Source organism: Natator depressus, chromosome 13 (genome assembly GCF_965152275.1).
Source record: "Natator depressus isolate rNatDep1 chromosome 13, rNatDep2.hap1, whole genome shotgun sequence".
Taxonomy (NCBI): Eukaryota; Metazoa; Chordata; order Testudines; family Cheloniidae; genus Natator; species Natator depressus.
In genome coordinates this window covers 15,373,608-15,398,341 of record NC_134246.1, presented here as the reverse complement: position 1 = coordinate 15,398,341, position 24,734 = coordinate 15,373,608, and the positions used below count along the sequence as shown (strand labels likewise).

At 41.1% G+C, this 24,734-nt stretch overlaps 1 protein-coding gene across 1 annotated transcript in view; it reads right to left on the bottom strand.

The window, feature by feature from the left end:
- The window catches only part of ATP9A (ATPase phospholipid transporting 9A (putative)), an 85,327-nt gene that overhangs the window by 26,530 nt on the left and 34,063 nt on the right, over positions 1-24,734 (bottom strand). Inside the window, exons 10-15 of the mRNA XM_074969976.1 lie at positions 19,735-19,811; positions 17,995-18,155; positions 17,280-17,422; positions 15,211-15,323; positions 11,421-11,633; positions 2,810-2,971 (exon numbers count right to left, since the gene is read on the bottom strand). Coding sequence (XP_074826077.1) covers positions 2,810-2,971; positions 11,421-11,633; positions 15,211-15,323; positions 17,280-17,422; positions 17,995-18,155; positions 19,735-19,811 — 869 coding nt within the window. The remainder of the gene's footprint in view (positions 1-2,809; positions 2,972-11,420; positions 11,634-15,210; positions 15,324-17,279; positions 17,423-17,994; positions 18,156-19,734; positions 19,812-24,734) is intronic.

The following is a 24,734-nucleotide window of genomic DNA, read 5'->3' as shown; positions in this document are numbered from 1 at the left end:
AAGTGATAGTCAGATTGTCAGAGAGGAAGGAAAAAAGGAAGGTCACTAAAGCTCTCCCTTTCAGTGAAGATAAAGAAAAAGTTCAGAATGTTTCAGGGACACCCATCTCTCTGCAGGGATGGTAAGTGAAAACCTTGATGAAATTCAAGTTGGTGACTGTTAACCACTTGCTGCTACTGCAATGGAATAAAACTAGTAAAAATTTGGGGAGAGGAAGAGATTTTGTTGAAATTTTTCCACAAGTTTTGTCAAATCTCTAGGTCTCATAGAGACCATTCGGATGGTGCCAACCCACCTGTTTAGTCTACACCATTTTCCACTATAGAAATAATCCAGCTGATGAAAAGGAACACAGCACTCGCTATGTTTCTATGAGCATTTGGTGAACGCATTGTCCCAACTAGGTCTAATATCAGACACTTGTTGGAACAAAGTTATGAACTGTATTCTCGAGGATATCCAGTTGTTTTCTAGATTCCTTTACTTATCATGTACTTCTGATTACCTCACTTGCACTCTGACCACTAGTCCATTCCCCCTAGGACTTATTCTATTGTTCCAAAACATGGAGCAATTCCAAATAGGGGTTTTGTTTTTTTAAAGCTAGCCTGCCAACAAAATTCTCTTGTTTCCCCTCACTCCCACCCCCAAAAAGGTGCCAGGGTCCAGGCCACAGAATGGGAAGCACTGAGTCCTGAACCAATGGCAGATTCAAAGTCTGAAATGCCACAAATGAGATGGGACGTGATATTAATATATTGATGGTGCTGTATAAATCTTTTATCAACATTGCCTAGCTCCTCACTCATAGCTTAGCTTATTGACACCGTCATGTGTTCACATTATATCTTAATCTGTATGTCAACAAAAATTAGGGAACCAGATGCATGCTAAGCTTCTCCAATCAATCACTTAGCTTTTTGTTGTATACCATCCCCCGCGTCATTCAACTTTACATTATCTGTTTAGACTGTAATTCCTTCTTGCCCCTTCATGTCTGCAAAAGCATCTCGCTCTTGTGGTGCTATAAAAAACTATAAAGCATGAGACAATGGAATAAACTTAATGTGACTGTATAGCAGAATCTCATATTGAAGATGCCTACCAATACAAGTAAGATTTGTCTTACCATTCTAACCTGTAATAATAGTAGAGAGGTACAAGGCCCTTCCGAGGCCATGTCTTCGCTGTTAAAAAGGTACACTTTTAATGACAAGATAACTAAGTTCACATGAACTATCTTAGGGTAAAAACAGAGTGAAGACAGTGCATGTTAGTTTTACCATAATGTAAACTAGATGAGGTCAGCACTATACTACCGCCCGAGGTATGGGTTTGGTTTTTTGTTTTTAACCTCCAGATAGCTCACGTGCATTAGTCACCCAGCGGTAAAAAACCAAAAAACAAATACACCTAACATGCATGAGCTATCTGGAGGTAAAACTGAAGTGTCTGGTCTTCACTGTGTTTTTAAACCTCAAGATAGTTCATGTGCGTTAGTAAAAAATACATCTGTTTAGCAGTGCAGACACCTCAGTCACTATTCATTTAAAGAATGGGGAGGTCCACTAAGCTGAACATAGTCGTGAGAGCCAAAATTATTAGAATTCTAGCCCCGGGTTGTAAAACTACTCCCGCTGAAACCTTGGGGAAGTCCTTCAACTCTGTATCAGCTTTCTCATCTGTGAAATGGGGAGGGATAGTTTTCCTTTCAAGGCTATTGAGGATTAACAGTAGGGCCTATCTTGGTTGGTCCTCAGGCACTACCAAAACAAAAAATAAATAAATAATAATGCTGCACTTTGATAAGAGAGCTAAGAATGTTTTGGAAAGGTTTAAATATGGGTTCACCAGTTTGTGAGTAGGTAACAAGCATCAAGAGAAATATTACAGTTAACAGCCCTAAGAGGGGAGAGAAACAGAAAAAAATTACAATCATATTTTCACTATTTCTAGCACTAGCTCCTTTTTAGCTGAATCAGGTTTTTGAAAATCTGGTCTCCACTGTATTAGTGCATAGGACCAAAATAAAGAATTAAGTGTGCAAATGTATAGGTAAGTGCACGTCTAATTAGCACTGTCATTAAAGACATAAGATAATTGCATGCACAAATACACCTGATTACCCTAATTCCTCTGGGAAACCCCATGCACCAAGTAGTTCAAGGAAACCTCTGTTCCAGAAAAAATGCTTATCATAATAGCTATCAGGGCACAGAAAAAAGAAAGGAAATCACATAGTAATTTGTTAATTATTGCCCCACTTCTTGCTTTATTTTACATTTTAATATACATTGTATAAACAATATAATCCCAGCATGCTTATTTGACAGTTTACTTCTTAATGAGAAGCAAACCAGAAAGCACCTTCTTAAAATATATATTTGACTTTCAGTAGCCCCTCTACTATACTGTAATTGATATGTTACGAGTCATTAGAACTCCTGATTTAGCTGTAGTTGAGGGGTAAATCTGCATCTATTTACTGGTGATTCTTGAATTGGAGTTTGTGCTTTTTTGTTGTTTTCAACAGTGGCTACAATTCTTTTCCTACTGTCTATGGGATAAGGACTGCCACAGGCCTTTGGAGTTTGTGTTGAAAGAAAATACACTTTACTTATCAGTTCCAGGGGGATGGAAGGACAGTACTTCAACGTATAAAAATATTTTAGTTTCTGGTATCTGAGATAATGTAACATTCTCCCATAAAGAATAACATTGCTGATATCAAACAGATTGTACTTGCTTATTCAGTCAGTGTTTTGCAAGAGTTACATGAAGATGAAAAGAAACATGAAAAGCAACTTACCCTAACGATGATTCCCATACGTTTACTTTCATAAGTGAATGGAAAGATCTGGAGGATGGTGAAGTTTAGTATCTGACCACCAGGTGTCCTCAGCTGCATGGAGGATTGATCTCTACCAACCAGTGTTAAGCCTACACTTTCAGTCCACTGTACCAGGGCCACCTAAATACAAGAAAGGTCACAGGTCAGATAGACTGCTGAGCTTTGTGGTTCAGAGGTCATGTAAATGAACACCAGAGGGGAAGGGACAGTGGGTTAACTGAAGAAAAAGTTACTCAGTCATTAACGTCACTGTAAAACGGATCAGTTTTTCTACGTTGGCCATGTAATGTGAACAAATGGCCCTTTAGTGTTATTCCCTGTGGCCATTCCTGCCCATTGACAATATTAATTACTCTGTACCTGGAAGGACCTACTAATGTCCAATAACACATGACATGCACTACACTGTGTTCTGAGCCAGCCAGATGATGTTAAAATAAAAAAAAATAAAGTTGGCGATGGAACACACAGTACATAACTGCCCCCATTCAAATGGGTTTAAGACAAGCAGAGGATATTAAAGCAATGAAAGTCTAAGTTGCCAATATGCCACTAACCCGAAGTGATGACACAGGATGTGATCCTGCACCACTGAGGTTAATGGGAGCAGAATTGAGCCCATAATGAAGGTCACTGAAAACTGGAAATGAAAAGGAAGTCAATGAAACAGATCCAGGCAGTGAGTTTATGTGGCATTACTGTGCACTGGGCATTCGGCTACAATGTCAAGGGATGTAACTACTGTTGTAAACAAAGCTGAGCAGAGGAGAGTTCTAAAGATCCGAGGACAAACGAGAGTTTCAGCCTCTTGCAGTGTGACATTCTCTCGAGACAACCGCACCGACTCAGCACAGCTAGTAATAGGTTATTTAAATCTGATCAGGATGAGTTTCAGATGGAAACATTGCACATACTAGGAACTGCCCTTTCCTCCCTCTCCCCAGTGAAAACACCTCCACCTCCCCCACACAAAATTTTGGGCTAAATCTATATCCAACTCTTAAAACTCAGTCCCACCTCTGACTATAGTTGCCAACCCTGCAGGATAGGCATGGAGTCTTCCGGAATCAGCGTTGATCTCCCAGTGACAATTAAAAGCAATCCGGGAGATTTTAATAGGATATTTTAAGAAAATGACATTACATCATGTGGGGGGGGGGGGGGGAGAGAAGGTTTGGAATCTCCCGGAATACCTTCAGTCAGAGTTGGCAACCCTACTACCTCTGACACAAATATCAGGCCAAGTTCTCTGCTTGTGTAACTCCATTTACTACAAGGCAGTTACACCAGCAGAGAATTGGACTAATTCATTTTAGTGCTTGCAATCTGGGCACTTATATTCAGTGCACATCCCAGGTTCTTTCAGCAAGGAAATATTTAGACTCAACAGTGCATATAAATCTCTTAGAAGAAAGCCTGCTGTATCCAGTCACTCTACGCTAGTTCCTAAGTAAATAAAAACAAAACCTAAGTGTCAGTGGATTTCTCACCTATTTTTATAGACATCCATTAAGAGTGGCATGTCTAAAGAGATGCACATAAAAATCCTTTACCTGTCTTGTCTTATAGCCATTATCTTGTTGAGAAGCGCAGTGGAATTAAGACCAGTTTTGTAGAGACTTATTTACTAATAATCTTTTCTCTTCATTAGAGAAATCACTTCTATAACCATAATTATTGCTGACATTTCATCTCTTTCGTCACAAGTCTATTTAGTGAACGCAAGCAATCGGACAAAGTATTCAGTTTACTACTAAAGGAGTTATGTCTTCCAAGAAAGTTCATGAAAAAATACCTACAACACATGCAATACTTAAGCCATGGAGCTATCCTCTCAACTTGAAGTAGCTGCTTTAACCCTCAGTGGAAGGTGTGGGCACACATTAAGAGACACTGCCCTCATTTAAACCTAGTGTTCCGAACATGCTACAGCACACAGGACCTCATCCAAAGTTTCAACTGACTTCAATAGGCCATTCAGACCTCAATCTAATAAGGTATTTCAAGACTAGAACTATTGGTGTGACTCTCCGTGGCAGGTTCTCCCTCAAGCTAAAGCTTATTGACTATTTTTAGGATTTGGACAGCCTGGCTCTAGGTCTCTCATACAGACTCCATGTTGCTAAAAGCCCCCTTAGAATCTGTGTAGTAGCTTACCCATCTTCATCATGTGATTACAATGTACTGAAGAAAAAAGTTCCTGCAAAGTGGGTGCCTAAATCTTCATTTACCCTAAAACCCGGCGGGAAATAACATGCTTAAAATGCTGCTTCTTGTGTTCGACGTTTCATATACTACTGTTTGTGGGATTCAACTTAAAGGAACTGCTCCTCCCCAGGACTGCAATAAATGAAACCTTGGAGGGCTAATTCAGAACTTATCTATACAGAATATTTGCATTAAGACACCTTCCAGTTTCTGCTCTACCTCACTTCTTTACTCTGTCTTACCATCATTTTATATTTTTCCGACAAAAACCATGGTCCAACTAAATGCACAGAACCCAATACTAGTTCAGATTTGGATCACTATCACTGCAGCTGAAATAAGAACTTATTAAAAGGGTCACCTGAATTCCTGCTGGGCAGAACCCTGCATAGATATTTCAGTAGGGACTGCTCACAGACTAAGGTTCTACACACAGCATGAGGATGTATGGCAGAATTAGACCATACATCATTAGTTAGATTATTTTTTTTTACTGAACAGAATTCTTTCAGTGGATTTGGAACCACAATGTGGTATTTGGAGAGGCAAATTATTTAACTGTAAAAAAAAAAAAGAGAGCGAGGACATGGCAGGTTTAGGGGAGGGAGCGGGAAGGGGCGGAGTGGGGGCAGGGCATGTGGCAGAGCAGTGATCTCCCTCTCCCTCTCCGGCACATTGGAAAGTTGGCGCCTGTAGATCCAGCCCCGAAGTCGGTGCCTATTCGAGGAGCCGCATATTAACTTCTGAAGAGCCGCTTGTGGCTCCGGAGCCACGGGTTGGCCACCCCTGCTCTATCCCATCTCCACAGCGCAATGTTACATTAGTATCACTCTCTGAAATCTCACAGACCGAAAAGAACACTTCACGCTTATTTATCTACATGTTTGAAATCTGCAGTTGTCCGAAGGCCCAAACCTCCTTGTTCCCTTCACAGCCAAGTAAGAGTCTCATGGAAAAATAATTATTAAAATACCTGGATTTTCTCATGCAGGAGACAGGGACTAGATGAGAAATGTTACTGTACTTGGACTATGAAAAAAGGAAAGAGGTGGTCTGTCTCCTCCACTCACTCTAGACTGTCAACGTCATGCAGTGAGGTAAAAAAAGGCTTTATAAAAAATTTTCATAGGGGACAAAAGCTTCATCAGGGCTGCTAAGGAAAGTGTGCAACAAGCAGATGTGTTAAGAATAAGAGGACCAGAATTACATGGAATCAGCTAGTCAGAAATATTGAAACCCATTAATTTGCTTGTGTCTTGTTGATCAGAAGAAGAGAATAATAGATTTTGTACCTTAGAGGCCTTGGTTTGTTTTTTAAACCCTTCACTTCCACCCATGCCCTAATATAGCATCACTGAAGTTTTCATATGTTACATAAAATGAAAAGTAATTACCATGAGTAATAAATAAAGAGAGTTACAAACCCCACAACATACAAAATCCATATGTGATTTACCAGGACATTTACAATAACTGATTCCATAAAAAGAATTGATATAATAAACAAGGTTATCTTGGACTCCACAATTAAAATGAAATAAATCAATGACTGGGTTGCCATTAAGACAAGATACAAGGTGTAAGTCTCTTACAGAAGGAATGGAGAAATATCTATTTGGTTCTCAATATAGGCTAAAATAAATATCACTGGTGATAAATCAACTTAAGTATACTTCATTGCCAGGAGTTTCCTGATTGCTAGGATTCCCCATACTTTGCAAACTATTCCTCTAGGGATGGGGCAGAACATTTTCTCCAACAGTGATTTGCTTCCACTGTTCTACCTGCTCAAAAGCCAAGTTGTACCCATTTACCAAATACATATCTCTAGCAGAAAAAAAGGCATAAAGCAATCCAATGGTTAGAAACTGAAGCTAGACCAATTCAGACTAGAAAAAATGCAATTAAAACAAACCACTTGAAACAGAGCAAGTAGCTAACCACTAGGACATACCTAAGGACATGGTGAATTCTCCATCAAATGAAGTTTTTTAATCAAAACTGATATCTTTCTGAAAGATATGTTATAGCTCAAAACAGAAGTTATGGACTTCATGCAGAAATTACTGGGTGGGCTTCTATGGTCTGTGTTATATAGGAGGTCAGATTAGATGACCATGGTGGTCTTCTGACCTTAAAAATCCAATAATACCTGCAACTGCAAGGAAAACTTTCTTAGTCAATTTATGAATTATTTCCCTATGAGCTTTGCAGATGGTTTAATTCTGCGGCACCTCAGGCAGAGACGGAGGACTCCTTTTACTCCTACACTTAACACACTAATTCAGTTACACACATTTAATATCAGCATCTCCTGGAAACTAAAAAACTACAGAGAAGTAGGTGTCGATTTTCCATATGTTGTACTGCTATTGAGGTAGGCTCACTTCCCCCCTCCAAATAGATCCTTTCTTTCTTGGTCTGCCATTTAAGTTAGATCTCAGGACAACAAGCATTTAAATTTCCAAAAAAGTTTACACTTAGGGTAATATGTAAAACTGAATATAACGTAAAAATTAGCTGAGTGGAGACCTTACAAGCCTCACAAGGTGGTGCAGAGTGCAACACAATCCTACGGCACTAAGACCCAGAAGAAGCCTGCACAAGAGAAGAAAGAAGCAGATCCTCCCTGCTGCTGCTGTCTCCGCCCACCTTCTGGTCCCAGACCAACTCCTCTGTCCCTTCTTAACTCTACCCTGGACCTTCAGTACTCAACTCAAGGGGAAGGGAAATGGCACTGGCTTTTTAAACCACCACTTTCCAACCTCCAAAAGCTGCAGAATTCCTGCCTCTGCCCAAAAAACATTTTTGACTGAAACTTTTGAAGTTTGCTGACTAGCTGTAATTGAAAATATCAAAATTAATAGGTTTACACAGCACCTAGTGCAATGGGGCCCGGGCACTACCATAAAGAAAATAAATAATAGTGTCAACATCAACATGGCCTTCGTCGATGCAGATTTTGGGCACCCTGTTTTACTGGACATAGGAGTGCATTTTCAGAGTAATCAAAGATAGGAAACAGACATACACAGCGCTATTTAAACTGACAGTTATGTGCGTTACAAGTCACAGTCATGCTGTCTGAGAGAAGCATCTGAGTTGGAAAATAAGTGTGGGTGGGAAATTAAGTGCGCGTGTGTGTGTGTGTGGGGGGGGATTTATATTTTAAGCAAGCAAGAGTAAAACCGATTTCAGAGAACACTCAGACCACTGAGAGAAACATAGCAAGAGAGTCCTCCATGCTCAGTGTTGAACAACAACCAAAATAGCTAATAAACCTTTATTACTACATTCTAGGAATCTCTGGATATTGGTCTGTGTGCCTATACTATGTTAGATATATTTCTCTGCAGTGTAAGTCAGAATTGCTAGTGCAACTCTATATTCCATGTCCCTAAACTTCACTCTCTGGCCAGTCATTAAAGTACTCAAGCCATCGCTGAAATGGATATTGATTAACAAATTTCATTTTAAAGAGAGACAAATTGATCCTTGTTATTAGTTGCTCTTCAAATGTCCCCAACTGGATTGCCTAGGAACACAGACAATGGCAGTAATCAAGTGGAGCACACTCTTTCATGTCCTGGAAGCTGTGGAGTGCTGTCAGGGTTAAAGATTGTTTGCCCAAGAATCCCAAGCACGCTTATCTCTGATCAGATTATATCTATTTCATTTCCCCTGTTAGTTACTGTATGGCTACAACGGACACAATCAAAGAGCCCCAAGGCTGTAACTGATATCTGAATAAAGATACTTCAAGACTTCTAAATGGGAATATGCACAGGAAACAAATTTAGGAAATCCTGCTCTGTTACAGGAAATTAATCCTATTCCAACTGGTAGAAATTACCCTCACTGTTCAAAAGTAAGAAGAATACAAGTTTTTGTACTCATTTCATAAACTGACCTCTCCTGACATGCTAATATTTTATTGATATAGAATTTCAAAGTAGGCTTTAGATGTCTGTTAAAGACTTTCCCTCTAGGAATCCATGAATGCTATTTAACAGTATCACACTTTCCTGAAGGGTTTAACTAGCGCTGGTTTCATATTTAGTACCCCCTATTGTGAGACACATAGTAGATGTCTGACTGATATTTGTACTCTTGAGACCTACAGAGAAGATGTCTTCAGTAAAGCATATCTAATTTCCGAAACCACTTGTAATTCACAGTTCAAATCATTGCAAGGAAAACAATGTAGACAAAAGTATAATTTCAGAGAGATTAGTTATAAAGTTACAATATAAAAATACCATGTATTACAGCCACATTAGTTGCAAAAAAATTTAAAGCAGGAGTTACAATTACAATTGGAAATATGTCAAACTTCCCTGAGACTATACGGCATGTAGGTAAAGAAACAGAGGCTATGAATGTAAATAGCCAATAAATTCACTAGGAAACAGCCTCAAATACTGACCACAAAAATTAACATCTGGAAATTTTTCAGATCCAATTTCAACGCAAAGGCACTTACTTCTGTAAAACTGCTTTATTAGCGAGAGCAACACTTCAAGGAGAAACCCAGGTAAGCAAAATACAGAACAAAAGTATGGTTCGGAAGCAGTATTTGCACAGTGCCTGTTCACTCCAAGCACCATGAAGACACAAATACCCTTTTTGTCACCATAAGGGCAAGAATTTTGTTTACAAAAGAATGTGTTTAAAATGATCCTATACTGGGGGCTAGGAAACCTTTTGTCCTCTTGAAAGGAGATCATGGTCTATCTGAGTGAGTAATCATAGGAAATATTTTAAAAGTATGTGCAACGTAGGGCAAGTCGTCAGCACAATCTTTTGAGGTTGTACCTTACTAGAATAATCTTAGAACTCTGGATATTTGAAGGATTTAAAAAATTTCTTATATGAACAGCTCCTCACCTTTAACACCACCTTTAGGAAACCTAGCTAGTCTTATAATGTTAAGAGTGAAAAACTGTTTATATAAAGCAATAAGAAAAAAAAACCTTCAAATACTGCCAACGATCTACACATCATCAATGGAATTTCTAAGAAAAATTTCAAATTTTCAGTCTTCTAGCAGATATGGGCAAGTGTAATTATTCAAACAAAAGCTGATTTGGGCTCGGGGGGAGCAGGAGATTGGGCTGTGGGGCTAAAAATAGCAGTGTAAAGTTCAGGCTCAGATTGGAGACCCTCCTCCACTCTACTTTTACAGCCTCATAGCTCGAGCCCCCATGAGCCTGAGTCAGCTGACCTAGGCCAGCTATGGGTCTTTTATTGCAGTTTAGACATACCCATAGAGGTGGGGGACTGCAGGTATCTGTGCCAAATCTGGCCCTTTGCACCAGCAGCGAGTTCCCCTATGACAGAAGAATTCTCTGCTGGGCATTTGCGGTCAGTTTATGCTTCCTTTGTCCCATAACTGCATAGACAGTCTGACCCCTTGACTTGACTGGAATAGGCTTGCCTTTAATTAAAGATGAGCTGTGGTTCACCTTGCTAAATATACATAAAATTGATTTAATATATAAGCAAAGAGGGAGGGTTTGCTCCACTTCTAAAATATTTATTGTTTGACACGTAGCACTTTCATTATTTCCCTATTCATTCCTATAGTAAAGAGTTTTTGATTATGCTTTTTCTTAATAGAAGTGACAGACTTATTTTCAAATACACCTCTACGCTGATATAAAGCGGTTCTTGGGAGCCAAAAAATCTTATCGTGTTATAGGTGAAACCGCGTTATATCGAACTTGCTTTGGCCTCAAGCATTTCTGTTCTTAATAGTCACTTCCCGCCCCCTGACTGACCCCTCAGAACCCCTGATCCATCCAACCCCCCTGCCCGCTCCCTGTCCCCTGACTGCCCCGACCCCTATCCACACCCCCGCCCCCTGAGAGGCCCCCCGGGACTCCCACACCCTATCCAACGCCCCCATCCCCTGACTGCCCCGCCCCCAGAACCTCCGAACGATCCAATCCCCTCTGCTCCCTGTCCTCTGACCACCCCCCAAGACCCTCTGCTCCTTTTCCAACCCCTCGGCCCCGGCCCGGCACCCTTAACACGCTGCTCAGAGCAGTGTGTCGGAGCCAGACACACTGACGTGCTGATCCGCCGGAGCATGCAGCCCCGCCTCCCAGAGCGCTGCTTTACCGCGTTATATGCGAATTTGTGTTATATCAGGTCATGTTATATCGGGGTAGAGATGTATGTTAATGTGACAATGACATAATTCATCGTGAGGAATCTCTATTAGCAATTATTAGCTAGCACTGATGGTTTGACACCAAGCTCTTCCATTTCAGAGAGGCTTCCTTCAGATATTGCCTATTTCAAACCTTTAAAAACATGGAGGTGAGGGAGAAGAGGGTGGGAAAAAAGGAAATCTCACCTCGTCAGGACTGGAAGCCTGGTACACCCTGCAGGAGTCTTCATAATGTCTCTCAGCTTCAGCCTGATCTGTCACGCCATTAGACTCATACACTGGTGTCACGTTGTGGCAGAGGGCAATCGCTTTCACAGCCTCGTGAACACGGCTACTCATGGTTTTACGTACTTTGGTGGCCAGGGTGGGGCCTTTTAAAGCAGGAGGGTCTTGTGACTGCTAACGAGAAAGGAGAAAAGAAAGTGTAGACAGTTTTGAAAAGCAGGAATAAATAGAGTATCATTAAGGATCTTGCTTCTGTTATAACCATATACATACTATTTGTATGGACTCACACCTCCACTAACTTGGGATATGTTTTTGACTGGGGAATCTTCTTTGTATGTGTTATCATGGGAATAACTGAGACCACTTCCCAGTTATATGCAGCTAAATGAAGTTAGATTTACTTAATTAGAGATGAAATGAAAAAATAACTCCCTAAGATATTTGTTCAAGAGTTTTCAGCATAGCTTGGATGAAAAGGGTCATTTGTTGCTGATCCACCAAACCACTACACAAGCTTAGTGGATAAAAATGTTCCCCAAAAATCACCAGATTGTGTGTTCCATTGAAACCACATTTTGCTCAGCAAAAGACCCAGTGGTTTTTATGCTCGAGAATGAATTGGCTTTCATACGTATGAACACGATTGCTGAAAACAGAAAACAGATGGGCTCACATGGAACGAGAAACTTAATTTAAGTTCATTTAATTTTTAATACTATTTTTAGTATCAGAATCAGACTCCTCTGGTAATTATACAATTACTAAAGTATGCTGGTCACAAAGAGGAGACATAGTGATCCAGTTTCCTGTTCTGTTAACCTTTAATGTCAAGAGGACAAAAGTTTCACTTCCGGGTCAAAGGGCATAGCATGGTAAAAATAAGAGCAATGAAGAACTACAATTTAAATGAATCATTGCTAGCAAATGCTTCTAATTATAAAGTATCTTAATTTTTAAAATATAAGAATATATATATATATATATATATATATTATAAGATTTATGGAGGTTTAGCACACAAGTTTAGCACAGAAATTTTGTACAATTAAATGCTATCTTCAAAATTTGAGTCTCTAATAAATCTAAAATCTATCTGTGGGTTTTAAACTGCTACTCATCACCCTGATATTAGGGTGCATTCCACATAAAATCAATAGGAATAGTGAAGTCCTTGGTTCAACCACATTTAGAGTCACATACTGTACTCAACCATTCATCCATTAAGTCTAGTACCCTGTCCTGATTAATACTGGATGCTTTAGGAAGTAATTTACCACTAGTCGAGTTTCTTCACCTCTCAGACTGAGATGGTGCCTGAACAGGTGTAGCCTGATCACAGAGAAATGTTTATAGACAGGAAGTATCTGGCAGTTCAGACTGACTAGCAGCTCTCAATGTCTGACAGAGATCAGATACCAAAATGGCTGTGAAAGCCAAAGAACAAAAGGCAGGTAGGTGGCTAAGGCAGTCAGCAGTTGAAAGCCGCACCTACTAATATGCACATGAAGATTCTGAGGTATTTGAGAATGCCAGGTGTGCAACTATACCTGAGAGGCAAAAGAAACAAACAAAACACACTATACCTGAGGCACACACACCAGTGGATATCTCACGAAGAGACAGCTCAAAATGCCAAATATCCATTGGCCTGGGAGGGAGAATAGGGGCTTTGCTTGACAGTTTGTACAAAGGCCAGCTGAATCACAGAAAGGAGATTTTCAGATTGAAGACAGAGCAGAACAGCTCCTCTACAACCATACAGCACACTTCAATGGTATGTCTACACAGCAGCTGGGAGCATGCTTCCCAGCTCAGACAGACAGATATGCAATAGCTCTGCTCAAGCTACTGCACTAAAAATAGCAGTGTGTCCATAGCAGCACGGACAACGACTTGGACTAGGCATCAGAGTACTACCCAGGGGTCAGGTGGGTTTGTACTCGGAGAACTAGCCAGAGCTGCCGCCCATGTCACCATGCCACACTGTTATTTTTGTCATGCTAGCTCAAGAAGAGCTAGGGCATGACTGTCTACCCATGCTGGGAAGCACGCTCTCAGCTGCTATGTAGACATACCCCAAGGAGAAGAGTCCTATTTTACACTGCACAGTTTTTGTCTTTTTTTTGCATGCAGAATGCATGCTTCATGTTTTAACTTTGGGAGGTTTGTGCATTCAGTTGGTTCTAAAATACCTTAGGTCAAAATGTAAGGAGATGTGATATGTAAGGAAGCAAATTACTGCACTCGGCATTTTGTTTTGGGGAGAATGTTAGTCCCTTGGCATATACACTGTCTTACGTGAAGTGACTCCATAACCAAAAAGAAATACAAGTGTTTCACAGTAAGACCCCATTGTACAATGACCCACCCATCTGTTGCCAAATTCTATTGACTGAACCTGCAGGGTCGCATTTTACAAATGAGGAACAGAGCAGTCACTAAAGACCGAGACTTCTGGTCATGAATAAGCCACTGCAAAACTATTTCTAGCTGCAGGAGGGTCTAATGGTTGGAGAGAAAGCTGCTTGTTAAGAACAAATTTTAAAAAAATTAAAAAACCCATTTTACTGAAGACTAAATTACAATTAATCTAAACAGTGTTAAAAGACAACCGAAAACATTAACTACTGATGACTTCCCAAGGGTTAAACATTTTTTCAAGGGTAATAAACCTGCTGGGCTAGTGCAGTAGAAATTCATCCTGTTTTCGGGGAAAAGGTATGACATGTTTGATATGAAAAATCATCAAGACCCTCATTAGCATAAAGAGTGACGTTTAGTTATTTTAATTCTTAATGAACAGGTGTTTTCATTGAATTTAACCATTCTACGCAATGTGTGCAATGCAGTCCCAGGAGCCTAACACTAGTACATGCACCAAAACGTTAAATTGACCAACCTTTTGCATTTCACTAAGTTTGGATTAAAAAAAAATTTTTTTTAAAAAGTACTTTCACTTGTTTTAGGGGAGGAAATTCTTTTTAAGTCTGATTTTTACTGGACCATTTCCCTTTAAAAGAGACAGAAAAAAATACTAAAATGTAAACAAATTTCAAATAATAATTGAAGGCTCAAAGCATTCTATTGCGAAGAGGATTTGTAAAGGATTGTAATGAATTATGAATCCCAAATCTAGGACAACAGGATATGTGTTCATACTTCATGGATTGGTGCTGATGGTTTTGGATGTGCCCTTCATGATATATGTAGGCACAGCTGTGGTCATTACTTTTTCTTCACATGAAGTTGCAGGAGTGACTGCTAGGGTCCTTTGGTAGCTTTACCCAATTTATGAGAATGACAAAGGAAATTACAAGCCAGAGCACGAGTCAGGAAATGTAGTTTTCTCACCCTTACAGTTCATAAGATGTCTTATGAAAGGAGGGGGAAAGGGAAGGGACTGCAGTGGGGTCCCCTCTCCCACTTCCCAGATTGGCAGGGGAACACTGGCTGCGGGGCTGACAGTAGGGAGCCCTGGCCACTGAGGGTTGACAGTGATTTCTAAGTAAAATTAAGCCTCACTCATGATCTCTGGATAGAACTCGGAAATGTCAGGATTTTTTTTTTTCAGCCACGGCTGGTATGTATGGTAATTATACATATATACATATTAATCATTCAGCTGCCTATATGTTTTACTGAAAATTTGAGCTATGTAGTCAGGATCCCTTTATGAACAGCCCAATGACCTGTCAAACTGTTCACTGCTTTGAGAACAAAGAGTTAAGTTAATCAGACTTTATTTTACCTGCGTATATATACTAAATATATGGCTCTGCACTTCATCCATGGAATCCAGTCCATAGGCTACTGTCCCAAGGTGAAGCCGTTTAAAAACCATCTCATTCTGTGTGAGAGTTCCTGTAACAGAAGCAGCATTATAGGCCACGTCCAAGCCCTGGCAGATACTTATTTTCCAGTCAAACCCTATTTCCTGCTCTTCCCAACAAAGAGAGAAAGGATGAGATGGGAGCACAGATGTTTACCTAGTTACTATAATAAGCTACGAGTGCAGCTTCAAGCTTAATAATTTGTGGGTAGATTCTTGCAGGGAGTGGTAGAATACTTGGCTAGGAGCTCCATTAAAATGAGACTATTCACCAAGTAACTTACTACTTAGTGAGATAAGAGTATCAGTGTGAAATCCTGACCCCACTGAAGTCAATTTCAGTTTACCCATTGACTTAAATGGGTCTGGGATGACATCCCAGAATCTGGCCCTTGATTATTAACTAAGGCCTTTTGTTGTCCTAGACTAGAGTCGTGAAGGTTCTGTGACAATAAAAGCTGGAATGATGGCAGGTGACTGGTTTCTGTTCCTAAAGAAGGGTTGTCTGTAGAGCTGGGCAAAATGTATTTGGCAAATTTACTGCTGGCCAAATAATGCATTTTCAAGGCACCAAAACGTCACCAAAATAAATAAAAGCCACAAAAACTGGAAATGTTGATTTAAAGTTTCATTTTGAAAAGGTAAATTTTATTTCACAAATCAAAACACTGTGTTTCAAGCCAAAAAAAAAAGTTTTTTCAGTTTTTCATTCTGGGGAGAAAAACTGGAAAAAGAAAAAGAAAACTAACAGAACTTTATTTTGTATATTTCTGTCCAACCTCCAAACTGAAAATAAGCGTATTTAAAAAAAAAAAAAAAAAAAAAAAAAGGAAGAAGGAAGTTATTCCATTCCCTCTAGCTCACAGAACAGGGACTAAAGACTGACAGAAGTGAGTGATGGTGAGAAAAACACACAATAAACCATAAGGGGTGAAAAATCATCCCGGTCTCTTGCCCGTTTCTGTGCACACCCCCTTGTTAAGGAAGGGCTCTATTATATGTGAGAACAACATGGAGATTCAAAACATTGTTTATACTGAACCACATTTTCTAAAAGGAAATCCCGGTTAGAAAAGAAGATACGTTATATCAGTGGTCACCAACTGGTCGATCGCGATCGACTGGTCGATCCTGGAGACTCTCCCAGTCGATAGGGATCTCTAGCTGCGCAGCCGCTAAGGCAGGCCCCACACTGCTCCCAGAAGTGGCCAGCATGCCCCCGCAGCCTGGGGCAGGGTCTCCAAGCGCTGCCCCTCTCTGCAGACACCACCCCTGCAGCTCTCATTGGCTGGGAACAGGAAGCTGTGGTCAATGGGAGTTACGGGGGTGGTGAATGCGGAGAGGGGCAGTGCCTATGGAGCCACGTACCCCTCCCAGGGGCTTCAGGGGTGCGTTGGCCCCTTCCTTAGCCCTGCTGCACCGCCAACCAGGAGCTGCCCGAGGTAAGTGCCCCCTGGCAGGAGCCTGCACCCCAGCCCTGAGTCCCCTCCCAGAGCCAGCCCTCCTACACCCTAAACCCCTGCCCCAGCACTGAGCCCCCTCCCACAGCCAGCACCCTGTACCCCCTCCTGCACCCCAACACTCTGCCCCAGCCCGGAGTACTCTCCCACACTCCGAACCCGTCAGCCCCAGCCCAGAGCCTCCACCCCTTCCCGAACCTCAACCCCCTACCCCAGCCCAGTGAAAGTGAGTGAGGACGTTGGAGAGCAAGCAATTGGGGGGGGGGGGGGAGGAGGGGATGGAGTGGGCACGGCTTTGGTGAAGGGGCAGGGCCACGGGGAAGGGGTGGGGTAGATCCTGGGTTGCACTTAAATTCAAAAAATGATCTTGTCCGTAAAAAGGTTGGAGACCACTGTGTTACATTTTCCTACCCCATCAAAGAAGAACGTATATTAACTTATTTGACTATTCAAAGAAAATGTTACCCAAAGACCTCCTTCACGCTTTTGCCTACACCAAAACTCCTGATAACTCATTTACCTGCATACCTGTTTTGTCTGTAAGTAAATAGGATATGCGTCCGAGCTGCTCTGGAATAGTGCTGGATCGAACCACTGTCCCAGGAATTTTGGAATCCCTACGGATCATCCAGCTGTAGACTATTTTCCCCATATCCAGGTTCACACGTAAGCTATGTTGGGGAAAAAAGAACAAAAGGGCTAAAAAAAAAATATCATCTGAGATTGTCCCCAAAGAATGGGGATAATAAATTTGCTATAAACCTTTGGACAAACATCATGAGCTACCACAGGAAAGTGCTGTAATAAAAGGATGAGACTTCCATATTAGAATTGATCAGCACAAGAAAGTGTTGAGGGAGAACCATGTATTAGCTCCTGTGACAGCAATGAGAAGTTCAAAGTTGCTAAGCAAAAAAGACACACTGTGAATGGAAGATGGACACACCATCTAAGTAGGGACAAAATTATCAACAACCAAAAAACCAGAGGTTAAAAAAAAAATTAAAAATCGTGGTGGTTTGCTTTCTTCCCCTCACCCCCTTCATTTTTGCTCACCTCTCTTCAGGGAAACAGGACGCCTGTAGAGCAAGAGAGGCTGTCCCTGCAATAGGCATTTCTAATCCCTCATTTCTGGAGACCTCACAAGAAAGTCCAATATTGTAAAATTCTAGATGTGTATGTTAAAGTGTGGCAGAGTAGAAGGCTATACATTTTGCTGGGAAGGGTTAATTGATTGGCTTACCTAATAGGAATGATGTTTGAAAACAGGAGGAGGAATCGTATGATCTGAAGATACCAGCGGCCTGCGAAATGCTGGAGGGCCACCATGACAAGCGAGACCACCACAAGGGCTCCAAACAAGATTTTGGTGAGGCAGTTCACTTCCAAGTCAAATAGGCCAATCTAAGCAAATAAAATAAAATATTTTCCACAGTGTAAAATTGAGAGATTAATCCATGTAGTGTTCTCATATTTGGCATGAGCTGCCATCATGCCTTGAAGTGTGCATGCACCCAAAGAGCTAATGGGACTGATGCGTACATTTCCAATGCAGAAGAAATGAATGCAATAAATGAAACAGAGCTCTAGAGACTATAGGGGTGGGGACCCGCACAAAACTAAAAACAGCAAGAGCGAGATTAAGCATTAGTTTCAAATCAACTGACCGTTCCAAGATGTTCATCCCCAGACACATTTTCATCTCTTCATTTAAATCTCTGTACTGTTTTGCATTTCAAAGCAACACTTTCCCCAACTCAACCTTCATGCTTCCAAGCCTTTGGAGTGACAGTATCACAAGCACTGGAGTGCTACACACCTGCTGCTGCCACTTTCTAATGTAAACTGCCTTTTCAAAAAACCGGTATTTAGAAGAGATCAACTCTGTTAGCACTTGGGTGAAGAGATCTGAGACACCTCATATCGTCAGCAACTGGTCACTAACATCCACAGAACTAAAAACTTAGCTAAGGGACACAATACAACATTGTGTGTAGACAATTTCAATTATATCTTTATAGTTAAAGCTAGCGTGGATCCAGTTATACTGGTTTAAATAAACTTATAAATGTATAAATTTACATTTATAAATGTACTTATACCAGTAGAGCTTAATCCTGCACAATAAGCCAAGCCACTATAACTGAGTGAACACTAGGAGTTGTACCAATATAATTACTGATAAATAACGATTCATACCCCTAACATACATCACTATTCTGGTACCAAAAACCACTTGTAGACCAGGCCTGAGAAAGTAAGACAGGAAGAGACCACCTATGAGGAGTATCCTTAACTGCACACTGGAAGTAAATCACTATTCAGCTGATGCTGCCCAGTTTACACCTTGGTTAGATGTTTGCTGTGTAAGAGACAGAAACTCAACAGTATCTCCATGATGAACCTTTACGTGGTTGCCCCCATTGATAATGTTTCATTTTTCTCTGAAACAGCAGGTGTATGCAAAGTTTGCAGTGGCAGCTCCACTCAGGCCAATGGGGCTGAGTGTGGTGGGGAGGGGCAATTGCCCACCTGCCCAAGGCTTGCAGTTTGAGGGGGAGCAATGACCCCTCTGCCCGCCCCCTCCCCCCCAACAAACTACACCCATGGGTGTATGAATCTGCAAGAGATAGAATACTGGGCTAGATAGATCAGAGATTCTCAGCCTCTTTAATGCGGTGATTGTATGCTAACTCTCCCTCAACTAGTTATCGTCAGATGCACCCCATAAATAATCTCGGTTCACATGGTGCTTTAGAAGAAATAAGGAGTCCATGGGTGCCGCAAAGGCGGTGCCACAGGAACTGGGGTAATGATTTTACACTATTTCTCGTATCTGAGGAGAACTGATTACTAAGAACCAAGAAAATCAGCTTAGTCAAACATCAGGAGTGGGAATGAGTTTACAACCCACAGGTTGAGATCCATGGTACTATGGTGGCCCAACTGTCTACTATTGTACACCAACGGCTAAACACTGTACCTTACTTCGTGGATTTGAAGTGTTCATGACACTGCGCAGTTCCCTCCCTGTGTAAAGAACAACTCCCACAACTGTGCCTAAATGAAATAAAAAACACGATATATATTATTCTGGGATGAACAGGTTAAATAATGGCGCTTTTTTTAAAAAAAATGGTTGGGATGATGCTTGTTCTTAAAGGTTTATTTTATCCACGGACTCAATGTGCAGGCACGTTTTTAGTAGATTAATTTTAGAAAGCATGGAGAGCACCCCCCCAAAAAACAAAAAAAAAAAAATCAAATCAACTGATTCAAATACATGGGATATAAATTGGAGGGGTGGAGAAATGGAGGCTGATTTTTATATTCAGAATATCTCCCTCCTACAAATGCCAATGCTTGAAGCTGGACACAGCACTCTTAATTATCGTCTGTGCAATTAACCTTTAGATAACGCAACATAAATTAATCTACTATAGTGCCTAAAAGGATAAGATACCCCCTTCTCCCATTTTCCTCCCTTAAACTCTTGGTGTGAATTCCCACCCTGTTGCAATCAAAGGAGTTGAAAAGCAGGGGTTTCAGTTCACCACCACCAATTGCCACCATAAAGTTGTACTGTTGCTTAGGTTGCCGGCTACAAACTGTTTAAGCCTTACTGTTGTCCTCGAAAAGCATAAAACAGCCCCTTCATTCTAGTGGCCATCACTGCTAGCTAATGGAAATATAATACAGCATTTAAACAGCAACGTGGTTATCTAGTTGCAGAATGTCAGTATTGCATACATTTTGCAACATGTCAGCATTGCACATTTCTACCCCAGCACTAAGCTCCTGTGGGTGATGGAATACTTAGTAGGACAGACACCGCAAGCACACATATCCAGTTAGTGCTTCCATAATTTTGGGAGAATGTTGATCAAATGCATGCAGTTACATTTTAATTCTGGCCCTAGAAGCACTCGAGCATCTTTAACTGGTGCACTTCACAAGTCTGAAGTCACTGTAGCCCTGATGGCAATTTCAGTGAAACAGGACTGTGCAATCCAATGTGTTCGACACGTGACCATGAGCCTTGATGGCTTCCTCTTTCTGTCTCATAAAGGTTGCAGAATTATGCCTCTCTCACAGGGCAAGTAATAAGGTAACAGATTTAATGATAAATTTATGCACCTATAGATATATATTCACCTTGATAATCTTCTCACACGTTCATATACCTGCACAAACAAGTTGTGCAGGGCATATAAACAGCTGTTAGGGCCTATATTTTTAAAGATATTTTGTACATGTTAGAATCACAGAGGACATTCATGCAAATCCATGACTCCAATGTGGTTCTCTCCCTCAGTGTGCTGCTTGTCCAAGACTTACTTTGTAGTGCTAAGGCAGAGGTCCCCAAACCGTGGGGCCCAGAGAAATATTCAGGGGGACGCAGCTGGGGCCCAGGCCAGCCTCGAATGGGGGGAGCGGGGGGGGGCGCACCACCCAACTCTGCTCCTGGCCTTGGCTCTGGCTGCCGGCCTGGGACCCCGGCTGTCAGCCCCTGCTGCCAGCCTCATGCCCGGGACCCGGTTGCCAGCCCTTACTGCTGGCCTTGCACCCGAAACCCTGGATGTCAGCCTCGACCCCTGGCCCCGCCCCCTAGGTGTGGCTCCAGCGTCGGCCCCCTTACCTCTGTCGGTGTCCCCACCTCTCAGAGCCCTGGCCCCGCTCCCAGCACTGGCTCCGGGGTAGGCGGAGGGCACGGACAGGGTTAACGGGGGGCGCGAGGTAAAAAGTTTGGGGACCACTGTGCTAAGGGCTGTGTGGAATGTAACAGACTACGGATGACAGAATGATTATCACAACACCATGTTCCATACAGGGCATGCAATAAGACATTCACCACACACAACTTTGCAACTTCAATAACAGGAGCATCATAATAAAGAAGGCTAAGCTGATCTGCAATAGTTAGCGCAATATTCTTTTGATGGCCTTCCTACTACACTGTATGGATGAATTACCCAGGCCATGAATCTGTATATTTGTAGTGACAAATATTCCTGATTAAACTATACAGCTTAGTTTGATCTTTCTTCTGTGCAACTGTGCAAAAGATGCCAGGTACATTTCCTTTCTACTACCCCAGCTCATCTTTTAAGAATTAGCATTCCATTTGCACACAGACAGATCCACAATGCATGTGAATCCGAGGGGTTTTTTCTTCTTTGTAAAATAACTGACATCTGGAAGACAATTCAGGCTAGCAGCAGAGTCAGAAAGACCAATAACTTTCTTAAATTAAGAGCTCATTAAACTGAATTCATTGGGTTTGGTTTAAAAAAAAATCCATTTGAAAAGTCTTCACTAGATTTGGATAGGCAGAAGACCCAAGTTTTATCAAACGTTTGGAAAATTAAATTTTTAGTCAGTGCTGTGGTTTGTAAGTTCTTTTATCAGAATTTTATAACTGAGAAAGAAAACTGCATGAAGTTGCTATAAGCAGAGCAGTGAAGTTTCATCCAAGCAGGAGACATAGGACTTGATCCTGCTCCATTCAAGTCAATGGAAAAATTCCAGTAATATTGTAGCTTTCTAGAGGCCCCATTGTGCTAGGCACTGTGCAAACACATGTTAAGAAACAATCACTGGCCTGAACAGTTTACAATATTAACAGAGAGGCAAAGGGTCGGAGAAAGGCTGTTACAGTCATTGGGACCAGTCAGAGCTAGGCATAATCACATGAACTAAATAAATGTATTACGTAACTTTAAAACTATATCGTGAATGTTAAACTAGACATACGCCTGCCTATTCTCAGGAAGAGACAGAATCATACTAATTCCTACTATGAAGGAACAGATGGAGCTGCTGGGAGGTGGCAAATATATTTTAATGCTAAAATAAGTAATACACTGAGCCATTTCAAAAGGGCTAACAGTGAGTGTATGCCTCTTAGAAACCAGATTCTTTTAGTTGCTCTAAACCCATTGACAGGTTTCCGAGTAGCAGCCGGGTTAGTCTGTATCCGCAAAAAGAAAAGGAGTACTTGTGGCACCTTGGAGACTAACAAACATTGCGGTTTTAATACCTTGCTTTAATTCCCACCATGCCCATTACTAACCAATGTTTCAGAAGGCTGCAAACATATTATTTTTAAATAAAACTTAAGATGTAAAACTAATTCAAACTAAAAATATCCCGGGAAGCATTCTTTAAAAATAAGTCTCCGGAGCCAGAGGACAGAATGTGGCAAGCACACTAATTCAGATCAGCAGATGGCAGGCTACTCCAAATCTGACAGCAAACAGCAAGTGGAGTCAGACTCGCTCCTACCGCAGCAGCAGATGGACCTGCTGCAAAGCTCTGCTTTAACTCAGTGCTGCCCCCAATGGCATGTGTATTATTTATTCTACTAAAGAGATAGGGAAACTGTTCCGTGTAGAATCACAGAAGTTAAAATAGGGGGAAAGCCTATTAGGGGATGGAAAAGGCCTATTAATTTTTCTGAGCAGAAAAAAGTTTGAAGGGCAATTTTCACTGGGTACTTGCTCCTAATTGTTTTATGGATATTTGAAATAGACCACATTGTATAAACTATTTAAACAGCTATTAAAATATTTTAAAATGCCATTCTTCTGGACTGTTCCCACAAACACATGTGTACACAAGTAACTTTGCTCACAGGCATGAGTGACAGATTGGGCTCAAATTGTAAGCTCTTTAGGTAGAGGAAAAGTCTTTGTATCTTTTTGTACAGCAGATAGAACAATGGAGCATCAATCCTGATAGGGGCTTCTGGGAGCTACTGTAAATAATAAGCTTATCGGGTAGATCTGAATGCATGCAGTTTCTCCCACCATAGTATAAGTGCCTAAACATGACAGCCCATGTGCATATAAGCACATCTGATGGCACAGAATGGGAAGAGCATAATACTCTCTAGACACACTGAGGGTAAAACCCTGGCCCCACTGAAGTCAAAAGGACTTTTGCCATTGATTTCCATGGGGACATAATTTCACTCTGAGTCTGGTCATGTCATACAAATATAGAGCCATTAACAGATCAGGAAAGACTTCAGAAGACTATATGAATTGATTAAGAGTTCCAGTTTAAATTATCTAGCACACAAAATAAATAAGTTGGAATAGAAACACATATCTGAAGAGGCAAGAGTTACTAGAACAATGGCTTTCCTGCCTCTTTGTCTTCTTATTTGGTTTAGGAGATGGACTGAATTGAAAATGTGCTCTGAACAGTCTATTTGATATTTGAAGCTGCCTGCACTAGTACTTGTGTGTTTGCATCGGGGGTGGTGGGGAAGGTTAGTTGCCAATCAGTTGACAATTACTGAACTATAAATAAGATTTACTCTACAGTACTACATTTGGACAGCTATATTTAATTACCTTTCGACATATCACTGTTACAACATATATTAAATTTTAGCATGTTTTAAAGAGAAGGAGCAGGAGAATTGGATGGAAACATTGCAGAAATGAAACGCACCTACCTTTCTCTGTTAATAAAACGTTGGGGGGGAGGGGAAGAGGAGGTGTTTCGACTGTTCCATTACAAAGAGAAACTTTCTGAAGTTCATATTCTTTCCCATCAGTCACTTTGTGAAGTGTCTCAAACCATAAAGTGAAACCTCTAAAAACTCAAAAACTTCAATCCTCAAACTGCACTGCAGAATTTCACTCTTCTTCTGACACTCTCTTGTTACTTAAGGGCACCTTAGCTAGTGAAAGAATGAGCCTTTTCTCCAGACAAGCATTCAGAAGAGAACATTGACTCCTCTCATTCCTAGCAACTTTAGTGTGTGTATGTAACAACCCAAAATGTATCACAGAATGCTTTTTATTTATAGAACCATAACCTAGTGGAAGCATTTACCTGAAGATCTTTTATGTTAGCTTCTATTACTAGACTCTATTTGACACCATTTCTGTTACAGATTAGAATGTCAACGTAGCAATTAAGTGCTATTCTGGTAGCAGACGCTTAAGAAGCGCCCAAAGGCCCCTGGAA